Source organism: Coregonus clupeaformis, chromosome 8, assembly GCF_020615455.1.
Source record: "Coregonus clupeaformis isolate EN_2021a chromosome 8, ASM2061545v1, whole genome shotgun sequence".
Taxonomy (NCBI): Eukaryota; Metazoa; Chordata; class Actinopteri; order Salmoniformes; family Salmonidae; genus Coregonus; species Coregonus clupeaformis.
Window position 1 is genome coordinate 60,762,015 of NC_059199.1, and position 27,184 is coordinate 60,789,198.

Sequence of the window (27,184 nt, forward strand, 5' to 3'; positions counted from 1 at the left end):
TTAACCAGTGACCTCATAAACGTTCTAAAGGCGCATTTTGCTCTGAACAAAAGTGCGCCTCTTGCTGTCGAGTTCAGCTGGTCACTAGGATAAATATTCACAAGACAGGTCTTTGAAAAAGTTGTACAGTGATAGCCAGGTGAAGTGTAAAGTTCTTCAAAGTCAATGGTGAAATGTCTCATAGTAATTGCAGTAAATATTTTACATCCTTCTCACTCCTAAATCAAAATCCCTGAGAGCTAAACAGCAGCTTTAGATAGGGGGCCACAAATAAAGACCCATTACCAAATCACATAACAGGTATATATTTTAATGAGCAAGAAATTAAGTATACAGGGTAAGACAAAAGTACAGGAAAACAAACGGGGGACAAAAACAAGAGAAACACAATATTTGGTACTTGATCAACACGGCTGAATCTCTAAAACCAGCGAGGATCAAGAGACAGTGAGTCAGTCTTAGGAGACAAAGGAAATAAGGTTTGTCTTGTGATTACGATAAACTGTGTGATTATGATAAACTGTAGTAATGAATGAAATAAGATAAAGCATTGCATTCTTCAAACTGCAGCCCCCGGACCCTGACCGATGCTGCAATCTGAAACATGGAAGACAAAGCAAGTGATAATATGGACACACTACAGATTTTTTTTGTTTGTTGATTTTATGCAGTTACTTTCATTGAAATAATCTTATCTATTCTTCCTCTGACATAACTCTGATGGTGAAAAGAAACTTGTTCCAACTTGCCGTTTTTATTTTTTATTTTTTTTAAACAGTATGGGGAACTCACGCCGACTGGCACCAGAGTCATAAACGTGTCAACCGGAACACCACATGGTACAAAGAAAATACACGGTTTACACAGAAGGTAGACATTGCCACTAATCACTGATACAGGGTCAGTTGTTTCACCTCCCCAATGGTCAAGGTTAGGAATGGGCTAGTGTAATCTGATCCTAGATCTGTGGTTAGGGTCAACTGAGTTTTTACGTCTGGGGTGTATTCATTGGTGTAGGCCTTCTCAAACCAACGGAAGACAAGTTTCTATTGGATAAATTCAGTTAGGTCCCTCCCAGTTACATCCTGTTTCCTAACGTTTGGTTCCTAGTGAATACACCCCAGGACAGTGTGTGTCGAGGAAGGGAGGGGATAATACATTCTCAGTTAAGTGCTTGTCAAATCAAACTGCCACAGAACTAAATAGCGAGGCTGGGGTTGCAAAGAAATATCAGTTTAAACATTTTATTACTGCACCTGATTAACGAAACAAAACTATCCGAGTTGGGATGCAACAATCTTGTTAAGATACATATTCTCACCCACCTTGGTCAGCACATTTCAATATCTGTTTCAGTGTTGATGGAATCTTACATCTTAAACATTAGTTATCATGATCACAAGGAAAGCCAGCATGAAAAAAATAGTAAAACATTTCCATTGGATCAAATGTTGTAGAATGAAATTGAAAACAAGGAATATGAGTGTGTGGAATGGATACATGCATATTGTGGGAATGATGACGAACGTCAAATTAGTAAACGAACGCAGCCAGGAGGTAAAAACAAAAACATCTAAATTACTTAACAATTAAGAAAATAAGACTGATTTTATATATTTATATATATATATATATATATATATATATATAGTGGTGTTTCTCCGTTAGATACACAAGTGTTAAAATAACTCAGATAATATCAAACAAATACAGTCTACAAACTCTGCTGTGCTGTCTGTGCAACAACGTATGATATAAAGAAACAAACCATAACCACAAGACTATTTCCTCTTTTCTTGGGGTCTACTCATTAGTGCACACCGTAGCAAAACATATTGCAACGGAAAACACGTTTCTTATTGGACAAGTTCCCTGTTTTGCTCTGTTTGCTTCCCGTTGGTTCCTAGTGAATACACACACACCTGGTTTAAGAGTAATTTGTGTGGATCCACCGATTGGGCATGATTCATAAAGAATATCTACATAATCCATTCACTCTCTGGACCTTTAGGATAAACAAGGACATCTATAACGGAATTAATGAAAGAAAGTGACTCTTCTCAAGATATCCCCAACCTAGAGATATACACACACACACACACCGCTCTTTGAACTGAAAGGTGATCCCTACATGCTCTGGGTTGAAGTCCAACTGTGGTCCTACATCTGCATCTCTATATGACTCACAGACACACACACACACACAAAAGAAAGAGACCAATGGAGACAAGCACACACCTACAAAATAGGGCTCTGGTCAAACATAGCGCACTATTTGGAGAATAGGGAGCCATTTAGGACGCATTGTGTACTGGAGTTCTCAAAAGGAACGGAAAAGAAGAAAAGACCAAAACGCAGGATAAGAACCTTCAAGAAGGTTCCCTGACTGACCACCACCAACTCTCCAGGAGGAACCAGAGTAAGTAGAAGCCGCTACTTGACTGCAGATCCAGGATCAGGTTCTCTTGCACCGCCCTATTGGTTTTAGTTAGCGAAACTGATCCTAGATCTGTGGTTAGGGGACAACTTCATCTTATTCCGGAGGGAATGACACAGACCCACACTCTTAACTCCTACGTTAGTAGTGGCTTGGCTTGCAGGCTGGTAGTTGGTTGGTGAAGAGGAGAGAGACTGTGAGCAGTGTTGCCCAGGCGAGAGGTCTCATTCCTGGGCAGTGAGGGGGGCTGCACAGGCCTGGTTCTCAGTGTCCAACTCTGGGCCGCAGTGGCAGCAGGGTGTGGGGGAGCTAGGGGTGGTGGTGGTGTCGGGGTCTGGGCTGGGCTCCTGGGAGTCTATGGGGGGGAGGGAGGTGGATTCATCTCCTGGGCTGTCGTCCTCGGGGCCGGCGCTCAGGCCCTGGACCTTCTTGCTGAGCTCATTGCGTTCGTTCTGCAGTGCCCGGCAAAGCTTCTCCAGCCTCCCTACCTTCCCCTGGAGGCCGTCAAACTCACGGTCCTGCAGCGTTTTCTAGGGAACACACAAAGATTTATACAGATGTGCACACCACACACACACACACACACACACACACACACAGTCAGTCACAGACACCTTGCACTTTTCACAACAACAACAAAAAATGTACACTCACACCAATATAAAAAGCCCCATTCAGTGAGTTCGGTCTGAATTGACCTACCTCCTCAGCCATGACCAGCAGGGCTTTGTTGCTACTCTCCCACCTGGAGCGATACATGGTCGTCTCCTTCTCCAGCTTCTTGATCTTCTTCGTCATCTAAGGACACACACAGGTCACATCACATGACCACGGACGACACTCGGAGACAGACCTGCCAACTTTGAATCATTTTTACGAGTACCGCTTCAGCACGGCAGCGGGCACCCCCCCCCAGCCTCCACAACGGCACAGATCATTGGCATGCACATTCTTTAGCCTAATAATGATGTTGGCAGAAGATGGAGATTTTTTTAGTGGACTATGAGATAAAACTGGGTTAATCACGAACATAGAGTTAGAGTTCTTTGTTATTGGGCCAGGAACTTAATTGGATCATTTCACTGTGTGTGTGGGGGTTTGTGTATGTTTCAAGGATTTAGGGACCTGTCATGTCCAACGATCGGTCTTCAGGTCAAGCCCGGGAGAGCCGGAGTTGAACAGAGTTTTAAACTAAACATGAGTGTTTTTGCAAGATAAGGGATTGATTGATTGTATTACTATTGATTCTCAACTGAAATGAAAGTCGAATTTAGCCGCCATCATAGACAAAGGAAGTAGGCGGAGCGATAAAGAGCGGGAAACTGAAGAGGGAGGGATTTTGAACTAGAGGAGATATGGATAGGATACTGGGGGAGGGAGAGAGAAAAAGTGTGCTACTCTGCAGACCGGCATAGACTTTGTTGAAATTGTAATAAAGTCATTCTTGATTCTACAAAAACTCTGGAAGTATTTTGATATGTAATAAAGTATAGTGATTATTTTCCACAACATAGTCTGCCTCAGACTTATGGGTACCTGTTACTGCTCTTCTGTAGCTAACTAGAAATACGCTTAAATATACAATCAGGGCTCAAAGTACAGTGGGGAAAAAAAGTATTTAGTCAGCCACCAATTGTGCAAGTTCTCCCACTTAAAAAGATGAGAGAGGCCTTTAATTTTCATCATAGGTACACGTCAACTATGAAAGACAAAATGAGAAGAAAAAAAATCCAGAAAATCACATTGTAGGATTTTTAATGAATTTATTTGCAAATTATGGTGGAAAATAAGTATTTGGTCAATAACAAAAGTTTCTCAATACTTTGTTATATACCCTTTGTTAGCAATGACACAGGTCAAACGTTTTCTGTAAGTCTTCACAAGGTTTTCACACACTGTTGCTGGTATTTTGGCCCATTCCTCCATGCCGATCTCCTCTAGAGCAGTGATGTTTTGGGGCTGTCGCTGGGCAACACGGACTTTCAACTCCCTCCAAAGATTTTCTATGGGGTTGAGATCTGGAGACTGGCTAGGCCACTCCAGGACCTTGAAATGCTTCTTCCTTCGTTGCCCGGGCGGTGTGTTTGGGATCATTGTCATGCTGAAAGACCCAGCCACGTTTCATCTTCAATGCCCTTGCTGATGGAAGGAGGTTTTCACTCAAAATCTCACGATACATGGCCCCATTCATTCTTTCCTTTACACGGATCAGTCGTCCTGGTCCCTTTGCAGAAAAACAGCCCCAAAGCATGATGTTTCCACCCCCATGCTTCACAGTAGGTATGGTGTTCTTTGGATGCAACTCAGCATTCTTTGTCCTCCAAACACGACGAGTTGAGTTTTTACCAAAAAGTTCTATTTTGGTTTCATCTGACCATATGACATTCTCCCAATCCTCTTCTGGATCATCCAAATGCACTCTAGCAAACTTCAGACGGGCCTGGACATGTACTGGCTTAAGCAGGGGGACACGTCTGGCACTGCAGGATTTGAGTCCCTGGCAGCGTAGTGTGTTAGTGATGGTAGGCTTTGTTACTTTGGTCCCAGCTCTCTGCAGGTCATTCACTAGGCCCCCCCATGTGGTTCTGGGATTTTTGCTCACCGTTCTTGTGATCATTTTGACCCCACGGGGTGAGATCTTGCGTGGAGCCCCAGATCGAGGGAGATGATCAGTGGTCTTGTATGTCTTCCATTTCCTAATAATTGCTCCCACAGTTGATTTCTTCAAACCAAGCTGCTTACCTATTGCAGATTCAGTCTTCCCAGCCTGGTGCAGGTCTACAATTTTGTTTCTGGTGTCCTTTGACTGCTCTTTGGTCTTGGCCATAGTGGAGTTTGTAGTGTTTGAGGTTGTGGACAGGTGTCTTTTATACTGATAACAAGTTCAAACAGGTGCCATTAATACAGGTAACGAGTGGAGGACAGAGGAGCCTCTTAAAGAAGAAGTTACAGGTCTGTGAGAGCCAGAAATCTTGCTTGTTTGTAGGTGACCAAATACTTATTTTCCACCATCATTTGCAAATAAATTCATAAAAAATCTTACAATGTGATTTTCTGGAGAAAAAAATTCTCAATTTGTCTGTCATAGTTGACATGTACCTATGATGAAAATTACAGGCCTCTCTCATCTTTTTAAGTGGGAGAACTTGCACAATTGGTGGCTGACTAAATACTTTTTTCCCCACTGTACGTGAGGATGGCTGGCTCCGTAATTTGGAGAATTTTTAATTTTTCATACATCTGAAAAAGCTTTTTCCTGCAATCTAGAGCCATAATCAGTATGCTTAATTCTATATAAAAAAAAAAAATGATATTTTTCATATCTAAGCATATGTCTTGAGCTGTCTTTATCCTCATAACTGGTGTCGTTTTTATTTTCAAAGAAACACATTATGCTTCTCTGCTAAAATCTGGGTAAAATACTGAAAGGAATGTGAGTCTAATTCAGACATTTAGTTATTGCTATCTTTTCTAAAGTCCACCAACCTTGACAGCATGCATGCCAGCTAAAATAAAGGTACCTGCCAAAATAATGAAAACACTTGAATAAATGAGGGGTCACGAGGGGTCACTGAATGGTTTGATGAGCATGAAAACGATGTAAGCCATATGCCATGGCCGTCTCAGTCACTAGATCTCAACCCAATTAAAAACACTCGTTGGAGATTCTGGAACGGCGCCTGAGACAGCGTTCTCCACCACCATCAACAAAAACACGAAATGATGGAATTTATTGCGGAAGAATGGTGTCGCATCCCTCCATTAGAGTTCCAGACACTTGTGGAATCTACGCCAAGGTGCATTGAAGACGTTCTAGCTCGTGATGGCCCCAACGCCCTATTAAGAGCCTTTATGTTACGGTTTCCTTATTTTATAGACAAGCTAGCTACTCTTAACTTGATTGATAGCTTGAAATGGCTTCTTGGTAGATAGGTTCCCAACCTTATAACTATCTGGGAAAGCTAAAGCCAACTTCATAAAATTGCTAACTGGTATTTTACCAGGACAAATCTGAGTGGCCACTTGCCCCCTATGGGCATGAAGTCTCTGTGTAGGCCTAAGGTTGGGTAGGGGGGAGGTCCGGAGGGGGTCAGTCAACTTCCCCCTAAGGAAGTTGGAACAATTCTATTTATTTTTATTATTTTTTTAAAACCTGCAATTTCCTGAAACCTAGAGTCTTAAATTATATCAAACAATGTAGCCAACACAGAAGTCTTATGTTTGATCATAAATGAAATTGAGATGGTCTCAATAAAACGTCCAGATTATTCTAGGTTAAATTTAGGGTTAATGATTATTCTTATTAAAAAGGGAAATTTCACAATTTTCAACTTCATATTCATCATCTCCGGCACCAACCGAACATCAACAAACTGTGCATTTCTGTGTTTTGTAGTAAAAAAAGATTGAGGAAGACAAGTCTTCCCAATGACATCATCGGTGTGCATCGTGTGATTTTAACCAATTATGAGGCGGCATTGCCTCCTTACTTCCTACTAACTGGTCGATGATGTCATCGGAAACACTTATCTTCCTCAAACTTTTTTTACTACAAAACATAGAAAAGCGCCGTTATCCCAGTCAGTATGTGGATGTTGGGGTGGTGCTGGAGATGATGAATATGAAGTGGAACATTTTAGATATTTCCCTGCAATTGTTTTATTTATTTATTTTACCTTTATTTAACTAGGCAAGTCAGTTAAGAACAAATTCTTATTTACAATGACGGCCTACACCGGCCAAACCAGGACAACGCTGGGCCAATTGTGCGCCGCCTTATGGGACTCCCAATCACGGCCCGGTTGCGATACAGCCTGGAATCGAACCAGGGGGTCTGTAGTGACGCCTCAAGCACTGAGATGCGGTGCCTTAGACCGCTGCGCCACTCGGGAGCCCAATGGGTGTCATTATGTGCATAGTCTAGTGAAAATGTAAACTGGCCTCTTCATTTTGTTTGGGGGATAAAATTCTGGATAATTCAATTACTGGATGTAATAATGTAGTAGTGTAGCTTACGGTTTTGTAGGCTATTTGGAAAATGAAACAACTGAACTAAACCTATATGAGCTTGATTCAGATCTCCATCCTTTACCTCATCCATCAGGTTAGGTCAGACTACTAGGCTACCATTCATTCTACGTGCCTTGTTGTCATCGGCGAACTGACTATTATGACATCATCAGCAGCCTACTGTTGACCTCCAGCGATATGAAGAGGACAGATCCACAACGGATTCATAAAAAAAAAAAACACAGGCCTGCTCATCTTTTAACAGTGTCCCATCACTTTCTGTGAAGGTCTGTATTAGCGGAACGTCCGTTTCCATCCACGCAGCGCCGCACACCCAAGTACCGCAAACGCCGCACGTTTCCTTCGCTCGGCAACGCACTCACGCCCACCACCGTCTTTGCGGAGCTCAAAGCATGTGCGGGCAAGAAAAGTGTTCTCGCTTAGTAGACTGTAGGCTGTAGCTAACTACCTCTGTCGTATTTTGACGCCTTAGCTAAGGAGCTAACTATGAAATAATAGTGGTTATGTCAGTGTTTACCAAACTCGGTCCCCCGGAACCCCAAGGGGTGCACGTTTTGGTTTTTGTCCTAGCACTACACAGCTGATTCAAATAATCAAAGCTTGATGATTAGTTGATTATTTCAAATCAGCGGTGTAGTGCTAGGGCAAAAAAACTAAAATGTGCACCCAGGAGGGGCCCCAGGACAGAGTTTGGCAAACCCCTGTGCTATGTGCTTAACTAACACATAGTGGAAAATGTATTTGACAAACAGTTTGTTCTCCATTTTCCCCCTCACACATCAGAGGGATCAACAGACAGTGGAGAGTTGCCATCCAGCTCTAGGGAGATAAACAGTACTACGGCTACGACTACGGCTACGACTACGGCTACGACTACGACTACGGCTACAACTACGGCTACGGCTACAACTACGCTACGGCTACAACTACGGCTACGACTACGCTACACGGCTACAACTACGGCTACGGGCTACGGCTACGGCTACGCCACGGCTACAACTACGGCTCAGCTGCGCGGCTACACCACTCGGCTACGCACGGCTACGCCACTCCACGCACGCTACGCCACGCTACGGCTACAACTACGGCTACAACTACGGCTACGACTACGACTACGGCTACAACTACGGCTACGGCTACAACTTCGGCTACGGCTACGACTACGGCTACAACTACGGCTACAACTACGGCTACGACTACGCTACGGCTACAACTACGGCTACGGCTACAACTACGACTACGGCTACAACTACGGCTACGACTACGGCTACAACTACGGCTACGACTACGGCTACGGCTACAACTACGGCTACGACTACGGCTACAACTACGGCTACGGCTACGGCTACAACTACGGCTACGACTACGGCTACAACTACGGCTACGACTACGACTACGGCAGGCTGGCTGGAGAGGAGAGCTAGAGATTTTTTTATCCTCGCCCAAGTCCTCTAATTGGCTCAGCTCCAACTTCAGACGGTTGAGTCAAAAAACCCCACAATGTGTCAAACTAGAAGCCTATTTTTTGGATAGTTTTTCATACCAGCGTACTGTCACCTCAAATTGTGTGACGGTTGGCAGGTCTTCGGACTCAAACATGGGTCAGCCTACATCTTAACACACACACACACACACACACACAGGCTCACCTTCTCCATCTCCTGTTTGAAGGTGGTGAACACCTCATTGCTCTTTGAAAGAGTGCTCTGGAACTCCTCAAACTTCTCTGTGTATAAGGACAGCTGGGTGGGGAGACAGGCAGAAGAGGGCGGAGATTAAATTCACATATTACCTTTTGCAGCTCAGCAGAAACAGTGAGGATGTTTATCATATAGCTAGATGTCGATCATAGAGCACCCACTCTGTCCAGAGGTTTATCATAGAGCACCCACTCTGTCCAGAGGTTTATCATAGAGCACCCACTCTGTCCAGAGGTTTATCATAGAGCACCCACTCTGTCCAGAGGTTTATCATAGAGCACCCACTCTGTCCAGAGGTTTATCATAGAGCACCCACTCTGTCCAGAGGTTTATCATAGAGCACCCACTCTGTCCAGAGGTTTATCATAGAGCACCCACTCTGTCCAGAGGTTTATCATAGAGCACCCACTCTGTCCAGAGGTTTATCATAGAGCACCCACTCTGTCCAGAGGTTTATCATAGAGCACCCACTCTGTCCAGAGGTTTATCATAGAGCACCCACTCTGTCCAGAGGTTTATCATAGAGCACCCACTCTGTCCAGAGGTTTATCATAGAGCACCCACTCTGTCCAGAGGTTTATCATAGAGCACCCACTCTGTCCAGAGGTTTATCATAGAGCACCCACTCTGTCCAGAGGTTTATCATAGAGCACCCACTCTGTCCAGAGGTTTATCATAGAGCACCCACTCTGTCCTGAGGTTTATCATAGAGCACCCACTCTGTCCAGAGGTTTATCATAGAGCACCCACTCTGTCCAGAGGTTTATCATAGAGCACCCACTCTGTCTTAAAAGAGTTCTAGAGAGATAGTTACCTGTTGTTTGAGATGCACCTCTTGCTGCTTCATCAGCTCACTCATCCTCTGAGACTCTAATGCTTCCTTCAGCAGCTGGAGAGACAACATGAGACTGACATGAGAACAACCCCAACCCACCCTCTGAAACTCCACCTCTTCCTTCAGCAGCTGGAGAGACAACATGAGACTGACATGAGAACAACCCCAACCCACCCTCTGAAACTCCACCTCTTCCTTCAGCAGCTGGAGAGACAACATGAGACTGACATGAGAACAACCCCAACCCACCCTCTGAAACTCCACCTCTTCCTTCAGCAGCTGGAGAGACAACATGAGACTGACATGAGAACAACCCCAACCCACCCTCTGAAACTCCACCTCTTCCTTCAGCAGCTGGAGAGACAACATGAGACTGACATGAGAACAACCCCAACCCACCCTCTGAAACTCCACCTCTTCCTTCAGCAGCTGGAGAGACAACATGAGACTGACATGAGAACAACCCCAACCCACCCTCTGAAACTCCACCTCTTCCTTCAGCAGCTGGAGAGACAACATGAGACTGACATGAGAACAACCCCAACCCACCCTCTGAAACTCCACCTCTTCCTTCAGCAGCTGGAGAGACAACATGAGACTGACATGAGAACAACCCCAACCCACCCTCTGAAACTCCACCTCTTCCTTCAGCAGCTGGAGAGACAACATGAGACTGACATGAGAACAACCCCAACCCACCCTCTGAAACTCCACCTCTTCCTTCAGCAGCTGGAGAGACAACATGAGACTGACATGAGAACAACCCCAACCCACCCTCTGAAACTCCACCTCTTCCTTCAGCAGCTGGAGAGACAACATGAGACTGACATGAGAACAACCCCAACCCACCCTCTGAAACTCCACCTCTTCCTTCAGCAGCTGGAGAGACAACATGAGACTGACATGAGAACAACCCCAACCCACCCTCTGAAACTCCACCTCTTCCTTCAGCAGCTGGAGAGACAACATGAGACTGACATGAGAACAACCCCAACCCACCCTCTGAAACTCCACCTCTTCCTTCAGCAGCTGGAGAGACAACATGAGACTGACATGAGAACAACCCCAACCCACCCTCTGAAACTCCACCTCTTCCTTCAGCAGTTGGAGAGACAACATGAGACTGACATGAGAACAACCCCAACCCACCCTCTGAAACTCCACCTCTTCCTTCAGCAGCTGGAGAGACAACATGAGACTGACATGAGAACAACCCCAACCCACCCTCTGAAACTCCACCTCTTCCTTCAGCAGCTGGAGAGACAACATGAGACTGACATGAGAACAACCCCAACCCACCCTCTGAAACTCCACCTCTTCCTTCAGCAGCTGGAGAGACAACATGAGACTGACATGAGAACAACCCCAACCCACCCTCTGAAACTCCACCTCTTCCTTCAGCAGCTGGAGAAACAACATGAGACTGACATGAGAACAACCCCAACCCACCCTCTGAAACTCCACCTCTTCCTTCAGCAGCTGGAGAGACAACATGAGACTGACATGAGAACAACCCCAACCCACCCTCTGAAACTCCACCTCTTCCTTCAGCAGCTGGAGAGACAACATGAGACTGACATGAGAACAACCCCAACCCACCCTCTGAAACTCCACCTCTTCCTTCAGCAGCTGGAGAGACAACATGAGACTGACATGAGAACAACCCCAACCCACCCTCTGAAACTCCACCTCTTCCTTCAGCAGCTGGAGAGACAACATGAGACTGACATGAGAACAACCCCAACCCACCCTCTGAAACTCCACCTCTTCCTTCAGCAGCTGGAGAGACAACATGAGACTGACATGAGAACAACCCCAACCCACCCCTCTGAAACTCCACCTCTTCCTTCAGCAGCTGGAGAGACAACATGAGACTGACATGAGAACAACCCCAACCCACCCTCTGAAACTCCACCTCTTCCTTCAGCAGTTGGAGAAACAACATGAGACTGACATGAGAACAACCCCCAACCCACCCTCTGAAACTCCACCTCTTCCTTCAGCAGCTGGAGAGACAACATGAGACTGACATGAGAACAACCCCAACCCACCCTCTGAAACTCCACCTCTTCCTTCAGCAGTTGGAGAAACATGAGACTAACATGAGAACAACCCCAACCCACCCTCTGAAACTCCACCTCTTCCTTCAGCAGCTGGAGAAACAACATGAGACTGACATGAGAACAACCCCAACCCACCCTCTGAAACTCCACCTCTTCCTTCAGCAGCTGGAGAGACAACATGAGACTGACATGAGAACAACCCCAACCCACCCTCTGAAACTCCACCTCTTCCTTCAGCAGCTGGAGAGACAACATGAGACTAACATGAGAACAACCCCAACCCACCCTCTGAAACTCCACCTCTTCCTTCAGCAGCTGGAGAGACAACATGAGACTGACATGAGAACAACCCCAACCCACCCTCTGAAACTCCACCTCTTCCTTCAGCAGCTGGAGAGACAACATGAGACTGACATGAGAACAACCCCAACCCACCCTCTGAAACTCCACCTCTTCCTTCAGCAGCTGGAGAGACAACATGAGACTGACATGAGAACAACCCCAACCCACCCTCTGAAACTCCACCTCTTCCTTCAGCAGCTGGAGAGACAACATGAGACTGACATGAGAACAACCCCAACCCACCCTCTGAAACTCCACCTCTTCCTTCAGCAGCTGGAGAGACAACATGAGACTGACATGAGAACAACCCCAACCCACCCTCTGAAACTCCACCTCTTCCTTCAGCAGCTGGAGAGACAACATGAGACTGACATGAGAACAACCCCAACCCACCCTCTGAAACTCCACCTCTTCCTTCAGCAGCTGGAGAGACAACATGAGACTGACATGAGAACAACCCCAACCCACCCTCTGAAACTCCACCTCTTCCTTCAGCAGCTGGAGAGACAACATGAGACTGACATGAGAACAACCCCAACCCACCCTCTGAAACTCCACCTCTTCCTTCAGCAGCTGGAGAGACAACATGAGACTGACATGAGAACAACCCCAACCCACCCTCTGAAACTCCACCTCTTCCTTCAGCAGCTGGAGAGACAACATGAGACTGACATGAGAACAACCCCAACCCACCCTCTGAAACTCCACCTCTTCCTTCAGCAGTTGGAGAAACAACATGAGACTAACATGAGAACAACCCCAACCCACCCTCTGAAACTCCACCTCTTCCTTCAGCAGCTGGAGAGACAACATGAGACTGACATGAGAACAACCCCAACCCACCCTCTGAAACTCCACCTCTTCCTTCAGCAGTTGGAGAAACATGAGACTGACATGAGAACAACCCCAACCCACCCTCTGAAACTCCACCTCTTCCTTCAGCAGCTGGAGAGACAACATGAGACTGACATGAGAACAACCCCAACCCACCCTCTGAAACTCCACCTCTTCCTTCAGCAGCTGGAGAGACAACATGAGACTGACATGAGAACAACCCCAACCCACCCTCTGAAACTCCACCTCTTCCTTCAGCAGTTGGAGAAACAACATGAGACTGACATGAGAACAACCCCAACCCACCCTCTGAAACTCCACCTCTTCCTTCAGCAGCTGGAGAGACAACATGAGACTGACATGAGAACAACCCCAACCCACCCTCTGAAACTCCACCTCTTCCTTCAGCAGTTGGAGAGACAACATGAGACTGACATGAGAACAACCCCAACCCACCCTCTGAAACTCCACCTCTTCCTTCAGCAGCTGGAGAGACAACATGAGACTGACATGAGAACAACCCCCAACCCACCCTCTGAAACTCCACCTCTTCCTTCAGCAGCTGGAGAGACAACATGAGACTGACATGAGAACAACCCCAACCCACCCTCTGAAACTCCACCTCTTCCTTCAGCAGCTGGAGAGACAACATGAGACTGACATGAGAACAACCCCAACCCACCCTCTGAAACTCCACCTCTTCCTTCAGCAGCTGGAGAGACAACATGAGACTGACATGAGAACAACCCCAACCCACCCTCTGAAACTCCACCTCTTCCTTCAGCAGTTGGAGAAACAACATGAGACTGACATGAGAACAACCCCAACCCACCCTCTGAAACTCCACCTCTTCCTTCAGCAGCTGGAGAGACAACATGAGACTGACATGAGAACAACCCCAACCCACCCTCTGAAACTCCACCTCTTCCTTCAGCAGTTGGAGAGACAACATGAGACTGACATGAGAACAACCCCAACCCACCCTCTGAAACTCCACCTCTTCCTTCAGCAGTTGGAGAGACAACATGAGACTGACATGAGAACAACCCCAACCCACCCTCTGAAACTCCACCTCTTCCTTCAGCAGCTGGAGAGACAACATGAGACTGACATGAGAACAACCCCAACCCACCCTCTGAAACTCCACCTCTTCCTTCAGCAGCTGGAGAGACAACATGAGACTGACATGAGAACAACCCCAACCCACCCTCTGAAACTCCACCTCTTCCTTCAGCAGCTGGAGAGACAACATGAGACTGACATGAGAACAACCCCAACCCACCCTCTGAAACTCCACCTCTTCCTTCAGCAGTTGGAGAAACAACATGAGACTGACATGAGAACAACCCCAACCCACCCTCTGAAACTCCACCTCTTCCTTCAGCAGCTGGAGAGACAACATGAGACTGACATGAGAACAACCCCAACCCACCCTCTGAAACTCCACCTCTTCCTTCAGCAGCTGGAGAGACAACATGAGACTGACATGAGAACAACCCCAACCCACCCTCTGAAACTCCACCTCTTCCTTCAGCAGCTGGAGAGACAACATGAGACTGACATGAGAACAACCCCAACCCACCCTCTGAAACTCCACCTCTTCCTTCAGCAGCTGGAGAGACAACATGAGACTGACATGAGAACAACCCCAACCCACCCTCTGAAACTCCACCTCTTCCTTCAGCAGTTGGAGAAACAACATGAGACTAGGGCTGTCCCAACTTCATTTTTTTTCCTCCTTTGACCAATCGATTGGTCTAATTTTTTTTAACGTGTATTTTTCCATACATAGACACATCCTATGTGTTTTAATCAAATGCCAAGAGTGTGCAAAGCTGTCATCAAGGCAAAGAGTGGTTATTTGAAGAATCTCAAATATATTTTGATTTGTTTAACACTTTTTTGGGTTACTACATGATTCCATATGTGTTATTTCATAGTTGTGATGTCTTCAGTATTATTCTACAATGTAAAAAATAAAGATTAAACCCTTGAATGAGTAGGTGTGTCCAAACTTTTGACTGCTACTGTACATGCACTGAGCTCTGATGCTTTAAGCAGACTGGTTGATTAAATGATTAAAAAAAAAGACACAAAATGACTAGAGGGAGTCCGACCGCAATTGATTTGATTGTGCCAGGCCGGGTTCAGACTTGCTGCGCAGTCTTTAAAAAAATAAAAAACAGCGCGTGACTAAGCACCTCCCTCTTCTCCTCGCTGCAGCGACCAGAACATCAGCAGTGTTTATCGCGCTGCCTGTGTTGATGAACATCAGCAGTGTTTATCGCGCTGCCTGTGTTGATGAACATCAGCAGTGTGTATCGCGCTGCCTGTGTTGATGAACATCAGCAGTGTTTATCGCGCTGCCTGTGTTGATGAAGCTGCACCATAATTACAGCAATTTCTGACTGAGAAGCCGTGTTACCGAAATCCCTCATTTGTTTAGGAAACGGATGCAGAGGAAGTGACACACTCGAAAACGGGGGGGAATGTTTACTGGTTGCTCAGAAGGTGAAGGTGGAAGTCACGATGTGTGGAACAAATTTGACTAGTTGTGGAAAATACTGGATATCAAGAAAAATAAGGTAAGGAGAAGCGCTGCGTTCATATTGTTTGTGCCGAACAGGTGCTGTTATATTACAATATACATTTTCTAACCGTTTGGAACAATGTAAATACAAAATAAATGATAAGTGCACCAGAGAGTCTGTTGCAAAGTTTTTGTTTGTTTGTTGTAAAGCCTTTATTAAACGCAAAGACTAAAAACAGTCGCATTCATTCATGAATGCAATTTCCGAAATGGAACAGTTTAGGCCTATTTATTGTTTACGCTAATTATTCAAATGGTTGCCTTATTTATTTAAAAAACTAAAAACGCTTGATCGCGTTTCAAAATCATGTACGACTCCTATGCTATGCTGTGTGATGACATGAACAAATAAAGGATTGATTGATACAGTAGCCTATATAAAGTATTGAACTATAAGCCTAAGTAAGTTACTGTATTAAGACTAAACAGGATGAGCTCATAGGCCTACAGCTCGATGGTGGTTATACAAGGCTGCTATACTAAGACTACTAATGATAATGACATTACTTATGATCATCGTCATCATAATAATAATAAGGAGAGCAAGGAAAAAGGAGGGTTATTATTATTATAAATATATTTTCTGACAATTTGTAAACAAACAAAACAAATAAATAAATAATACCAGATGCTGGTCTAACAGAAAAAAAAGTATAGCAAAGATTAAAAACAGACACATTTGTGAAATTGTTTATCCTAAATTGTTTATTGTGGTTGCGTGAGGTGAAATTAACATTTTTGTTTTATTCTATTCTAACTACTGACAACATTTTTCCCAAATTCCAAATATATTTTGTAAAATTTAGAGCATTTATTTGCAGTAAATTAAAACTGGTCAAAATAACAAAAAATATGTAGTGTTGTTAGACCTCGAATAATGCAAAGAAAATAAGTTCATGTTCATTTTTAAACAACACAATACTAATGTTTTAAATTCAGGAAGAGTTCAGAAATCAATATTTGGTGGAATAACCCTGATTTTCAATCACAGATTTCATGTGTCTTGGCATGCTCTCCACCAGTCTTTCACATTGATGTTGGGTGACTTTATGCCACTCCTGGCGCAAAAGTTCAAGCAGCTCGGCTTTGTTTGATAGCTTGTGACCATCCATCTTCCTCTTGATCACATTCCAGAAGTTTTCAATGGGGTTCAGGTCTGGAGATTGGGCTGGCCATGACAGGGTCTTGATCTGGTGGTCCTCCATCCACACCTTGATTTACCTGGCTGTGTGGCATGGCGCATTGTCCTGCTGGAAAAACCAATCCTCAGAGTTGGGGAACAATGTCAGAACAAAAGGAAGCACGTTTTCTTTCAGGACAACCTTGTACGTGGCTTGATTCATACGTCCTTCACAAAGACAAATCTGCCCGATTCCAGCCTTGCTGAAGGACCCCCAGATCATCACTGATCCTCCACCAAATTTCACAGTGGGTGCGAGACACTGTGGCTTGTAGGCCTCTCCAGGTCTCCGTCTAACCATTAGACGACCAGGTGTTGGGCAAAGCTGAAAATTGGACTCATCAGAGAAGATGACCTTACTCCAGTCCTCTACGGTCCAATCCTTATGGTCTTTTGCAAACCTCAGCCTGGCTCTTCTTTGCTTCTCATTGATGAAGGGCTTTTTTCTAGCTTTGCACGACTTCAGCCCTGCCCCTAGGAGCCTGTTTCGAGCCGTCCTCACCGTGCACTTCACCCCAGCTGCCGTTTGCCATTATTTTTGTAGGTCACTTGATGTCATCCTACGGTTGTTGAGTGACATTCGAATGAGTTGGCGGTCATCCCGGTCAGTAGAGAGTCGTTTTTGCCCTCTGCCGGTCTGTAGCTTTGTTGTCCCCAATGTCTGCTGCTTGACCTTGTTCTTATGAACCGCCGTCTTTGAAATTTTAAGGATGGAAGCAACCTGACGCTCACTGCATCCCTCTGCCAGTAAAGCCAGAATTGAACCCTTCTTTTCCTCACTCAAAACTTTCCTTTTCAACTCTTTTGGCATGATCAATAGTTTATTTATTTATTAATATTACTTTTGAGGTACTATTAGCACTGTTTTTGCCATCCAGCTGGTCCTATTGCAAGAGGATAGTGATGACCACAGCAGTGGTTTTTATACTTTTCCTCGTTAAATAAGATTTGGTTCAGGTGAATCGCCTAATCCGTACCTAATTCAGTAGAATGAGGTGTGCCTGTGTTGGAATTCAACAGACACTGGAATGGAATGGCTGTCATACATGTAGAGATGCTGATTTAAGAAAAATTTGCAGTGGTCTCTTAATTTTTTTCCAGAGCTGTGTATATATATATGCTAGTGCTGGACTAAAGAAATCTCGGTCGACCAACAGTATATCGACCAAACAATCAACCAGTTGACTAAATGAGGTCAGCCCTAAATGAGCCCAACCCTTACCCATCCCGAGACTCCACCTCTTCCTTCAGTAGCTGACGAGACAACATGAGACAAATTAAGAGTTGTGGGTTTGATTCTCATATAGCTGACATATAACTAATAGAAACATCATCACGTGAAGATAGGTACTTAGTTATGTTAGCTGTGGCAGCAGTTTTTATTAGCTGTGGCAGTAGTTTTTATTAGCTGTGGCAGTAGTTTTTATTAGCCGTGGCAGCAGTTTTTATTAGCCGTGGCAGCAGTTTTTATTAGCCGTGGCAGCAGTTTTTATTAGCCGTGGCAGTAGTTTTTATTAGCCGTGGCAGTAGTTTTTATTAGCCGTGGCAGTAGTTTTTATTAGCCGTGGCAGTAGTTTTTATTAGCCGTGGCAGTATCTTTTATTAGCTGTGGCAGTATCTTTTATTAGCCGTGGCAGTATCTTTTATTAGCTGTGGTAGTATCTTTTATTAGCTGTGGCAGTAGTTTTTATTAGCTGTGGCAGTATCTTTTATTAGCCGTGGCAGTAGTTTTTATTAGCCGTGGCAGTATCTTTTATTAGCTGTGGCAGTAGTTTTTATTAGCTGTGGCAGTATCTTTTATTAGCTGTGGCAGTAGTTTTTATTAGCTGTGGCAGTATCTTTTATTAGCTGTGGCAGTATCTTTTATTAGCTGTGGCAGTATCTTTTATTAGCTGTGGCAGTATCTTTTATTAGCTGTGGCAGTAGTTTTTATTAGCTGTGGCAGTATCTTTTATTAGCTGTGGCAGTAGTTTTTATTAGCTGTGGCAGTATCTTTTATTAGCTGTGGCAGCAGTTTCTATTAGCTGTGGCAGTAGTTTTTAGTTGCCATATTATTACTAAATATTGTTTGTCTTCATTTGGACACGTGAAAACGAGATGCATCAAGAGATTTCATCCTGCAAAACGTTACATAAATAAATACATATACTCATTGAGTTGAGTATGTTGACTAGTGTTTTACCAAACAACTATTTTACTGTTACTCACAAAGTCCTTCTCTCTGTGATGGCGGTCCTCTGCCTCTATGAGCAGGCCCTGAGCCTGGTGTAGCTTAGCGTCCACCAACTGTTGCTGCAGGTCCTTGTGCTTGAACACCTTGTCAATGTGCTGTGAGAGACGACAGGGGGTTAACGCTCACATGTCCAGAACATTGGCAGACCTTTACTGCAGTTGCACCTTCTCTGTGCTTTAGTTATGCAAGTAAATGTCCATGTCCTGGCACAGAGCTGCAGAACTCCTGTCTGCTCCTCACAGAACACACACCGTTCTCCCCACTCCACACACACACACACACCGTTCTCCCCACTCCAAACACACACACACACACCGTTCTCCCCACTCCAAACACACACACACACCGTTCTCCCCACTCCAAACACACACACACCGTTCTCCCCACTCCAAACACATACACCGTTCTCCCCACTCCAAACACACACACCGTTCTCCCCACTCCAAAGACACACACACACACACCGTTCTCCCCACTCCAAACACACACACACCGTTCTCCCCACTCCAAACACACACACACCGTTCTCCCCACTCCAAACACACACCTCCTCTCGTAGTTCGTACTGTTGGATGAGTTTCTTGAGCTTCTCTGCCAGCTCAGAGTTCTCCTGCCTCAGACTGGCATTCCTCTCATTATGTTGTTCCATCTGGGCCTCGATGTCATACAGAGTCACCTGGGATGCAACAGCACAATGGACACCAACCAGGAAGTAGACAGAAGTGTTTAGTCCTTGGGTGAATGTCCAAAATATTTCCTAGATTTCTCAACACTCACTGCAGACCATCAAGGCAATAAATCAAGGCATCAAGGAAATACTTGATATTGATCCCTTCTTCACATGACGCTAGTGGCTCACCTGGAAGTGTGATGTCACCTCCTTCCTCTTCTCCTCCTCCACACGTGCACGCTGCATCCCGTCGTCCTGCAAGAGCAGGTTAAAGTTAGTTTAAAATGTATGGCTCCATTTTATTCCTGAAAGCGGTTCACTTCATCAATCTGAGATGACTGAATCACATTATAGGGCTGACAAAGTGTACTGTGCTGCCCAGCCCAGCTTGCCTTAGCCCAGCCAGTGTGAAAAAGGTACAAGTGTGAGCAACTGCTTCACCATCCTTTACCTACTGTAAATACCAGCTTCACCATCCTTTACCTACTGTAAAAACCATTTCACCATCCTTTACCTAGTGTTAATACCAGCTTCACCATCCTTTACCTAGTGTAAACACCAGCTTCACCATCCATTACCTAGAGTAAACACCAGCTTCACCATCCATTACCTAGAGTAAACACCAGCTTCACCATAATTTACCTAGTGTAAACACCAGCTTCACCATCCTTTACCTAGTGTAAACACCAGCTTCACCATCCATTACCTAGAGTAAACACCAGCTTCACCATCATTTACCTAGTGTAAACACCAGCTTCACCATCCTTTACCTAGTGTAAGTCCCAGCTTCACCATCCTTTACCTAGTGTAAACACCAGCTTCACCATCCTTTACCTAGTGTAAACACCAGCTTCACCATCCTTTACCTAGTGTAAACACCAGCTTCACCATCCTTTACCTAGTGTAAGCACCAGCTTCACCATCCTTTACCTAGTGTAAACACCAGCTTCACCATCCTTTACCTAGTGTAAACACCAGCTTCACCATCCTTTACCTAGTGTAAACACCAGCTTCACCATCCTTTACCTAGTGTAAACACCAGCTTCACCATCCTTTACCTAGTGTAAACACCAGCTTCACCATCCTTTACCTAGTGTAAACACCAGCTTCACCATCCTTTACCTAGTGTAAACACCAGCTTCACCATCCTTTACCTAGAGTAAACACCAGCTTCACCATCCTTTACCTACTGTAAACACCAGCTTCACCATCCTTTACCTAGTGTAAACACCAGCTTCACCATCCTTTACCTAGTGTAAACACCAGCTTCACCATCCTTTACCTAGTGTAAACACCAGCTTCACCATCCTTTACCTAGTGTAAACACCAGCTTCACCATCCTTTACCTAGTGTAAACACCAGCTTCACCATCCTTTACCTAGTGTAAACACCAGCTTCACCATCCTTTACCTAGTGTAAACACCAGCTTCACCATCCTTTACCTAGTGTAAACACCAGCTTCACCATCCTTTACCTTGAGTGTGCGATTGTGCCTCTGCAGCTCCCTACAGAGTGACTCCAGTTTGCTGCGCGCCAGGATGGCCTTGCTGTGTTCATTCCTCAGGTGGTCCGTCTCCTGCACCAGCTGAGACTGTTTCTTCTGCAGGACACGCATTTGCTTCTGACTGTTCCGCTGATCCTCCAGCTACACACACACACAGGGGGGACGAATGCACACCACAAACATAAGGACACGCACACATACACACACGGGCATGCAGGCGCACACACACACACACACGCACACACACACGGGCATGCAGGCGCACACACACACGGGCACGCAGGCACACAGAAAATAGACTTTAATGAATGAAAATACTATTAGAGCTGTTTAATTACACCTAAATGAAAAGCTATTGCTAAAATGGCTCCAATAAGTCTACTGATGGAAGGCTAGCGGGAAAACAAGTCAGGCTGCCAAGGGAAGCCATGTCATTGTCCAGTAAAGACAGCGTATAGCAGTTTCCCCTCTAGCCCATTCCAAACACTGCAGTCTCCCTCGGCACCGCTCCATCAGCCAGCGTCACGCTCCCTGGGCCCGGTCAGCTGATAGAGACCACAGCTCATCTCTGACAGAGCGCCAGGAACCCCCCCCCCACAGAGCTGCCCTGTCCATTCCCCTGTAGGTCACCCTGTGTTGATCTGCCCTGTCCATTCCCCTGTAGGTCACCCTGTGTTGATCTGCCCTGTCCATTCCCCTGTAGGTCACCCTGTGTTGATCTGCCCTGTCCATTCCCCTGTAGGTCACCCTGTGTTGATCTGCCCTGTCCATTCCCCTGAAGGTCACCCTGTGTTGATCTGCCCTGTCCATTCCCCTGAAGGTCACCCTGTGTTGAGCTGCCCTGTCCATTCCCCTGTAGGTCACCCTGTGTTGAGCTGCCCTGTCCATTCCCCTGTAGGTCACCCTGTGTTGATCTGCCCTGTCCATTCCCCTGTAGGTCACCCTGTGTTGATCTGCCCTGTCCATTCCCCTGTAGGTCACCCTGTGTTGATCTGCCCTGTCCATTCCCCTGTAGGTCACCCTGTGTTGATCTGCCCTGTCCATTCCCCTGTAGGTCACCCTGTGTTGATCTGCCCTGTCCATTCCCCTGTAGGTCACCCTGTGTTGAGCTGCCCTGTCCATTCCCCTGTAGGTCACCCTGTGTTGATCTGCCCTGTCCATTCCCCTGTAGGTCACCCTGTGTTGATCTGCCCTGTCCATTCCCCTGTAGGCCACCCTGTGTTGAGCTGCCCTGTCCATTCCCCTGTAGGTCACCCTGTGTTGATCTGCCCTGTCCATTCCCCTGTAGGTCACCCTGTGTTGAGCTGCCCTGTCCATTCCCCTGTAGGTCACCCTGTGTTGAGCTGCCCTGTCCATTCCCCTGTAGGTCACCCTGTGTTGAGCTGCCCTGTCCATTCCCCTGTAGGTCACCCTGTGTTGATCTGCCCTGTCCATTCCCCTGTAGGTCACCCTGTGTTGATCTGCCCTGTCCATTCCCCTGTAGGTCACCCTGTGTTGATCTGCCCTGTCCATTCCCCTGTAGGTCACCCTATGTTGATCTGCCCTGTCCATTCCCCTGTAGGTCACCCTGTGTTGATCTGCCCTGTCCACTCCCCTGTAGGTCACCCTGTGTTGATCTGCCCTGTCCATTCCCCTGTAGGTCACCCTATGTTGATCTGCCCTGTCCATTCCCCTATGTTGATCTGCCCTGTCCATTCCCCTGTAGGTCACCCTGTGTTGATCTGCCCTGTCCATTCCCCTGTAGGTCACCCTGTGTTGATCTGCCCCGTCCATTCCCCTGTAGGTCACCCTGTGTTGATCTGCCCTGTCCATTCCCCTGTAGGTCACCCTGTGTTGATCTGCCCTGTCCATTCCCCTGTAGGTCACCCTATGTTGATCTGCCCTGTCCATTCCCCTGTAGGTCACCCTGTGTTGATCTGCCCTGTCCATTCCCCTGTAGGTCACCCTGTGTTGATCTGCCCTGTCCATTCCCCTGTGTTGATCTGCCCTGTCCATTCCCCTGTAGGTCACCCTGTGTTGATCTGCCCTGTCCAGTCCCCTGTGTTGATCTGCCCTGTCCATTCCCCTGTGTTGATCTGCCCTGTCCATTCCCCTGTGTTGATCTGCCCTGTCCATTCCCCTGTGTTGATCTGCCCTGTCCATTCCCCTGTGTTGATCTGCCCTGTCCATTCCCCTGTGTTGATCTGCCCTGTCCAGTCCCCTGTAGGTCACCCTGTGTTGATCTGCCCTGTCCATTCCCCTGCATGATGACCAGACAGACAGAGGAGACAAACTGCTACTGGCTGATACACAGATGGAGGCTAGAAATAAGAGGGCTGCTAGCATGCTCAAATTAAATAAATACAAAGTTATTAACTAAACCAAACAGCCTTTGAGCCACACACACCCGAGTCAAAACGTTTATGAGAGTTACTACTCACCAGCTCAGCATACTTCTTACAGAGGCCTGACAGTTTCTCCTCTGGTGTACTCAGAGTGTTCAGGGTCTGCATCAGCAGGGTGATCTCTTTACCTGCAACACACAGGAGGTGGAAGATATTCAGCGTAACACAGGGAGGAAGACATTCAGTGCAACACCATCTCATCATAGCAGGGACCCAGCAACATACAAGGGGAAGTTGTCCAGTCCTCAACCCCTAGCCACCACCCGTATGACTAAAATAATCTGATGGATGACAGCTCGATATTAGTGTGCAATATAGATGGGTAATAGCTCCATATTGGTCTTCAGGACCAGGGTTGGCGGCCACTGACCTACACCCATCCAATCATTTCAGATCAACGACAAGCACCTAGGGTTGATTTCAGACAGAGCAACAGAACCTTACCCAGCCCCTTAACCTTCTTCTTCTCTTGACTCTTCACTTTCTCCGCTCCGCCGGCATTCACTTTGACCTCCTCCGGCTTGACGTCCAGCTCCTTCTCATTGGCCAGGCCGTTGAGCATGGGGCCGTGTGATTGGCCGTTGGGCAGGTTAACCCCGTCCTCCCCGTTGTCCTCCAGGCAGTAGGTGTTGAGGATGTCCTCCAGCTGGCGGCTCAGCACCTCAACCATGTCACACTGAGAAGACACCCCCTCCGCTATGGTGGCGACTGGGACTGGGGCAGGGTCTAATATAGTGGAGACTGGGAGGGGGGCAGGGTCTAATATAGTGGAGACTGGGAGGGGGGCAGGGTCTAATATAGTGGCGACTGGGAGGGGGGCAGGGTCTAATATAGTGGCGACTGGGAGGGGGGCAGGGTCTGCTATAGTGGAGACTGGGACTGGGGCAGGGTCTGCTATAGTTGGGACCGTGAGGAGGGCTGCAGACTCTGCTGTGTTGGAAACGGCAACCGTCTCAGCCACTAAACACAGAAGGGAAAGAGAAACAAAATGCAGCAATAACAATTATTGGACTTTGCAGTACGTAACAACAACAAAGGTGAACAAAAATGAATTATAATAAAAAACATTAAAAGAACAACAATCAAAGAAAGAACACACAAAGCTGCACTGCTAGCTACACTTCGGAACGGTGATATGGGAGCTACACTTCGGAACGGTGATATGGGAGCTACACTTCGGAACGGTGATATGGGAGCTACACTTCGGAACGGTGATATGGGAGCTACACTTCGGAACGGTGATATGGGAGCTACACTTCGGAACGGTGATATGGGAGCTACACTTCGGAACGGTGATATGGGAGCTACACTTCGGAACGGTGATATGGGAGCTAGGGGAGCTACACTTCAGAACGGTGATATGGGAGCTACACTTGAACAGTGATATGGGAGCTACACTTGAACGGTGAAGGTGAACGGTGATATGGGAGCTACACTTCGGAACGGTGATATGGGAGCTACACTTCAGAACGGTGATATGGGAGCTACACTTCGGAACGGTGATATGGGAGCTACACTTCGGAACGGTGATATGGGAGCTACACTTCGGAACGGTGATATGGGAGCTACACTTCGGAACGGTGATATGGGAGCTACACTTCAGAACGGTGATATATGAATGCTTCCATACAGCCGTTATACCCTAGCTAATGTAAAGCAACAGCAGCATTTTTTTTTATTTTTTTTTACAAACATGGCAATACTTCACTTAATTCTCAACTTGGAACTTACCTTAGTCTTCAACTCCCATCGCTAGTTGCAGGTGGAACGTAGAAAAATGTAAGAGTTTCCTAGTTCCGACTAGACTAGCACTTGAACGTGGCATTAGTTCCATTACATCAGTGACAACCCATGACACATAGCGCTAACTTTACCTGCACTTTCAGCCCCATCAGCTTGTGAAGGTGTGTCCTTCTCTGACTCTTTAGGGCTGCCAGCCTCTGTAACCTCTTTTGGGCTTCTGGTCTCCGTAACGTCTTTTGGGCTTCTGGTCTCCGTAACGTATTTTGCCGCCTTGCTTCCCTCCATCTCTCCAGCGCCAGGTGCTGCATCGCTGCCATGCGCGGACGACTCTTCTGTGTCCTGTTTCTTCATGATGAAATGCCTGTAACAGATATTCTTCAAAATGTTCATCGAGCATTTTGTTTGTATAGGGGGAAAAGTCCAACTGCGGCGTAAATTACAGATCCGAATATTCAAGTGTTCGCTGACGATTTTTACACGTACCTCCGCTTGAGAAAAGCAAGAACTTAAAACTGCCAAACGTTAAATGGGGGATGTCACTGCAGTCTAAACCTCTAAGTTAGCTAGCGGACTAAACTCCGCTCTACGGTGAAGTAAGTCCTTCACCAAGGAGTGGAGTTTAGTCAGCTATAAGTTACCTAGTTATCGGTCAGTTGGTCACCGGTAATCATGACAGTACACCTTACCAGAAAGTGTGTTGAAATAAATTAATATAGCTCATGCTTACGTAAAATATCTGAAATGGCGAACGACAGCAGGCTAACGTTAGCTAGCTACCCAGCAAAGCAACGCATAAATATGTGGTATGCTAACGAAGTGACATTTCAACGCGGCTAACGTGTAGCTAACTATGCGAATAGAATAGTTGACATTTTTGGAAAGTCGTCAACTCACTAGCTTGGTCTAGCAAGTGAAACAAGACCTCTCTTAGCAACCAAATACATAACTAGTTTCACTTTGTAGTTTTCAACAGAAATTAGTCCCGTTTAGATAACGTTAGTTAGCAAGCTACCTAACTTAGCATTTATCGTTCTATATTACCTGTACGCTACGGAACAAACCAAAGAAACACAACACCTCACATATCCCACAGTTATTATACATACTTGGAATAAGCTTTAGGTACTTTATTAGAAAATAAAAATGACATTTACCTTCTTGATACAACTCAATAAATACACTTCTGTGTTGCCTGCTTCTTTTCCTCCTGCCAACCAACACAGGAAATACGTAATGAACAACGGAAGTGCGTGGTTGACAATCTTGAGGGGAAATGTTATGTAGTTCAAACCCTCGACTCAGAACTACAAAAACGTTCATTCACCGGTTCTACATCTTACACATGCGGCAGCAAAAATACGTTTACGTTTTAGTATCTTTTAGTCATTAAAAACGTGTTCAAGCAATGGAAAAACAACAGGAGACAAAGGGTTGCAACATCATTTTATTTCTAGTAATTTTTTTTGTACAGTTTCCACTGGACAACTTTTTCATTTTTATACATTTCTAATATTTGTTAATGCATTTGTGTTGTTTTGTTTCGGTGTTCTTGTTTGTGTGTCATGTTCAGTTGAAGTGTATCAGTTTCTCGTCACTCATTCATACCGTCGGTAAAGTCAAGTCACAGTATAAGATGGG

The 27,184-nt window shown here is 45.9% G+C and overlaps 1 protein-coding gene across 2 annotated transcripts; it reads right to left on the reverse strand.

The window, feature by feature from the left end:
• Window positions 1–294: 294 nt before the first annotated feature.
• On the reverse strand, window positions 295–26,776 carry LOC121555838 (alpha-taxilin). 2 transcript variants are annotated; one of them, XM_045222123.1, is made up of 12 exons: window positions 26,701–26,776; window positions 25,678–25,907; window positions 24,248–24,763; window positions 23,840–23,931; window positions 21,390–21,560; window positions 20,105–20,170; window positions 19,793–19,921; window positions 19,221–19,340; window positions 9,983–10,057; window positions 9,118–9,210; window positions 3,140–3,235; window positions 295–2,967 (listed from the first exon to the last, which is right to left on the reverse strand). In XM_045222123.1, exons 2-12 carry the CDS (start codon window positions 25,895–25,897, stop codon window positions 2,662–2,664), a joined length of 1,884 nt encoding a protein of 627 aa, XP_045078058.1. In that variant the 5' UTR covers window positions 25,898–25,907; window positions 26,701–26,776; the 3' UTR covers window positions 295–2,661. The 2 variants fall into 2 exon arrangements, with proteins under 2 accessions (XP_045078058.1, XP_045078059.1); XM_045222124.1 differs by lacking the exon at window positions 9,983–10,057.
• Window positions 26,777–27,184: the final 408 nt, after the last annotated feature.

Coding starts and splice junctions, on each gene's coding strand:
- LOC121555838 (XM_045222123.1), bottom strand. CDS start 25,897: ATGAAGAAACAGGACACAGAAGAGTCGTCCGCGCATGGCAGCGATGCA. Junction 20,171..21,389: donor GGCACAATCGCACACTCAAG/GTAAAGGATGGT, acceptor CTGCTCTTGCAG/GACGACGGGATGCAGCGTGC. Junction 2,968..3,139: donor TGCTGGTCATGGCTGAGGAG/GTAGGTCAATTC, acceptor TGTGTTCCCTAG/AAAACGCTGCAGGACCGTGA.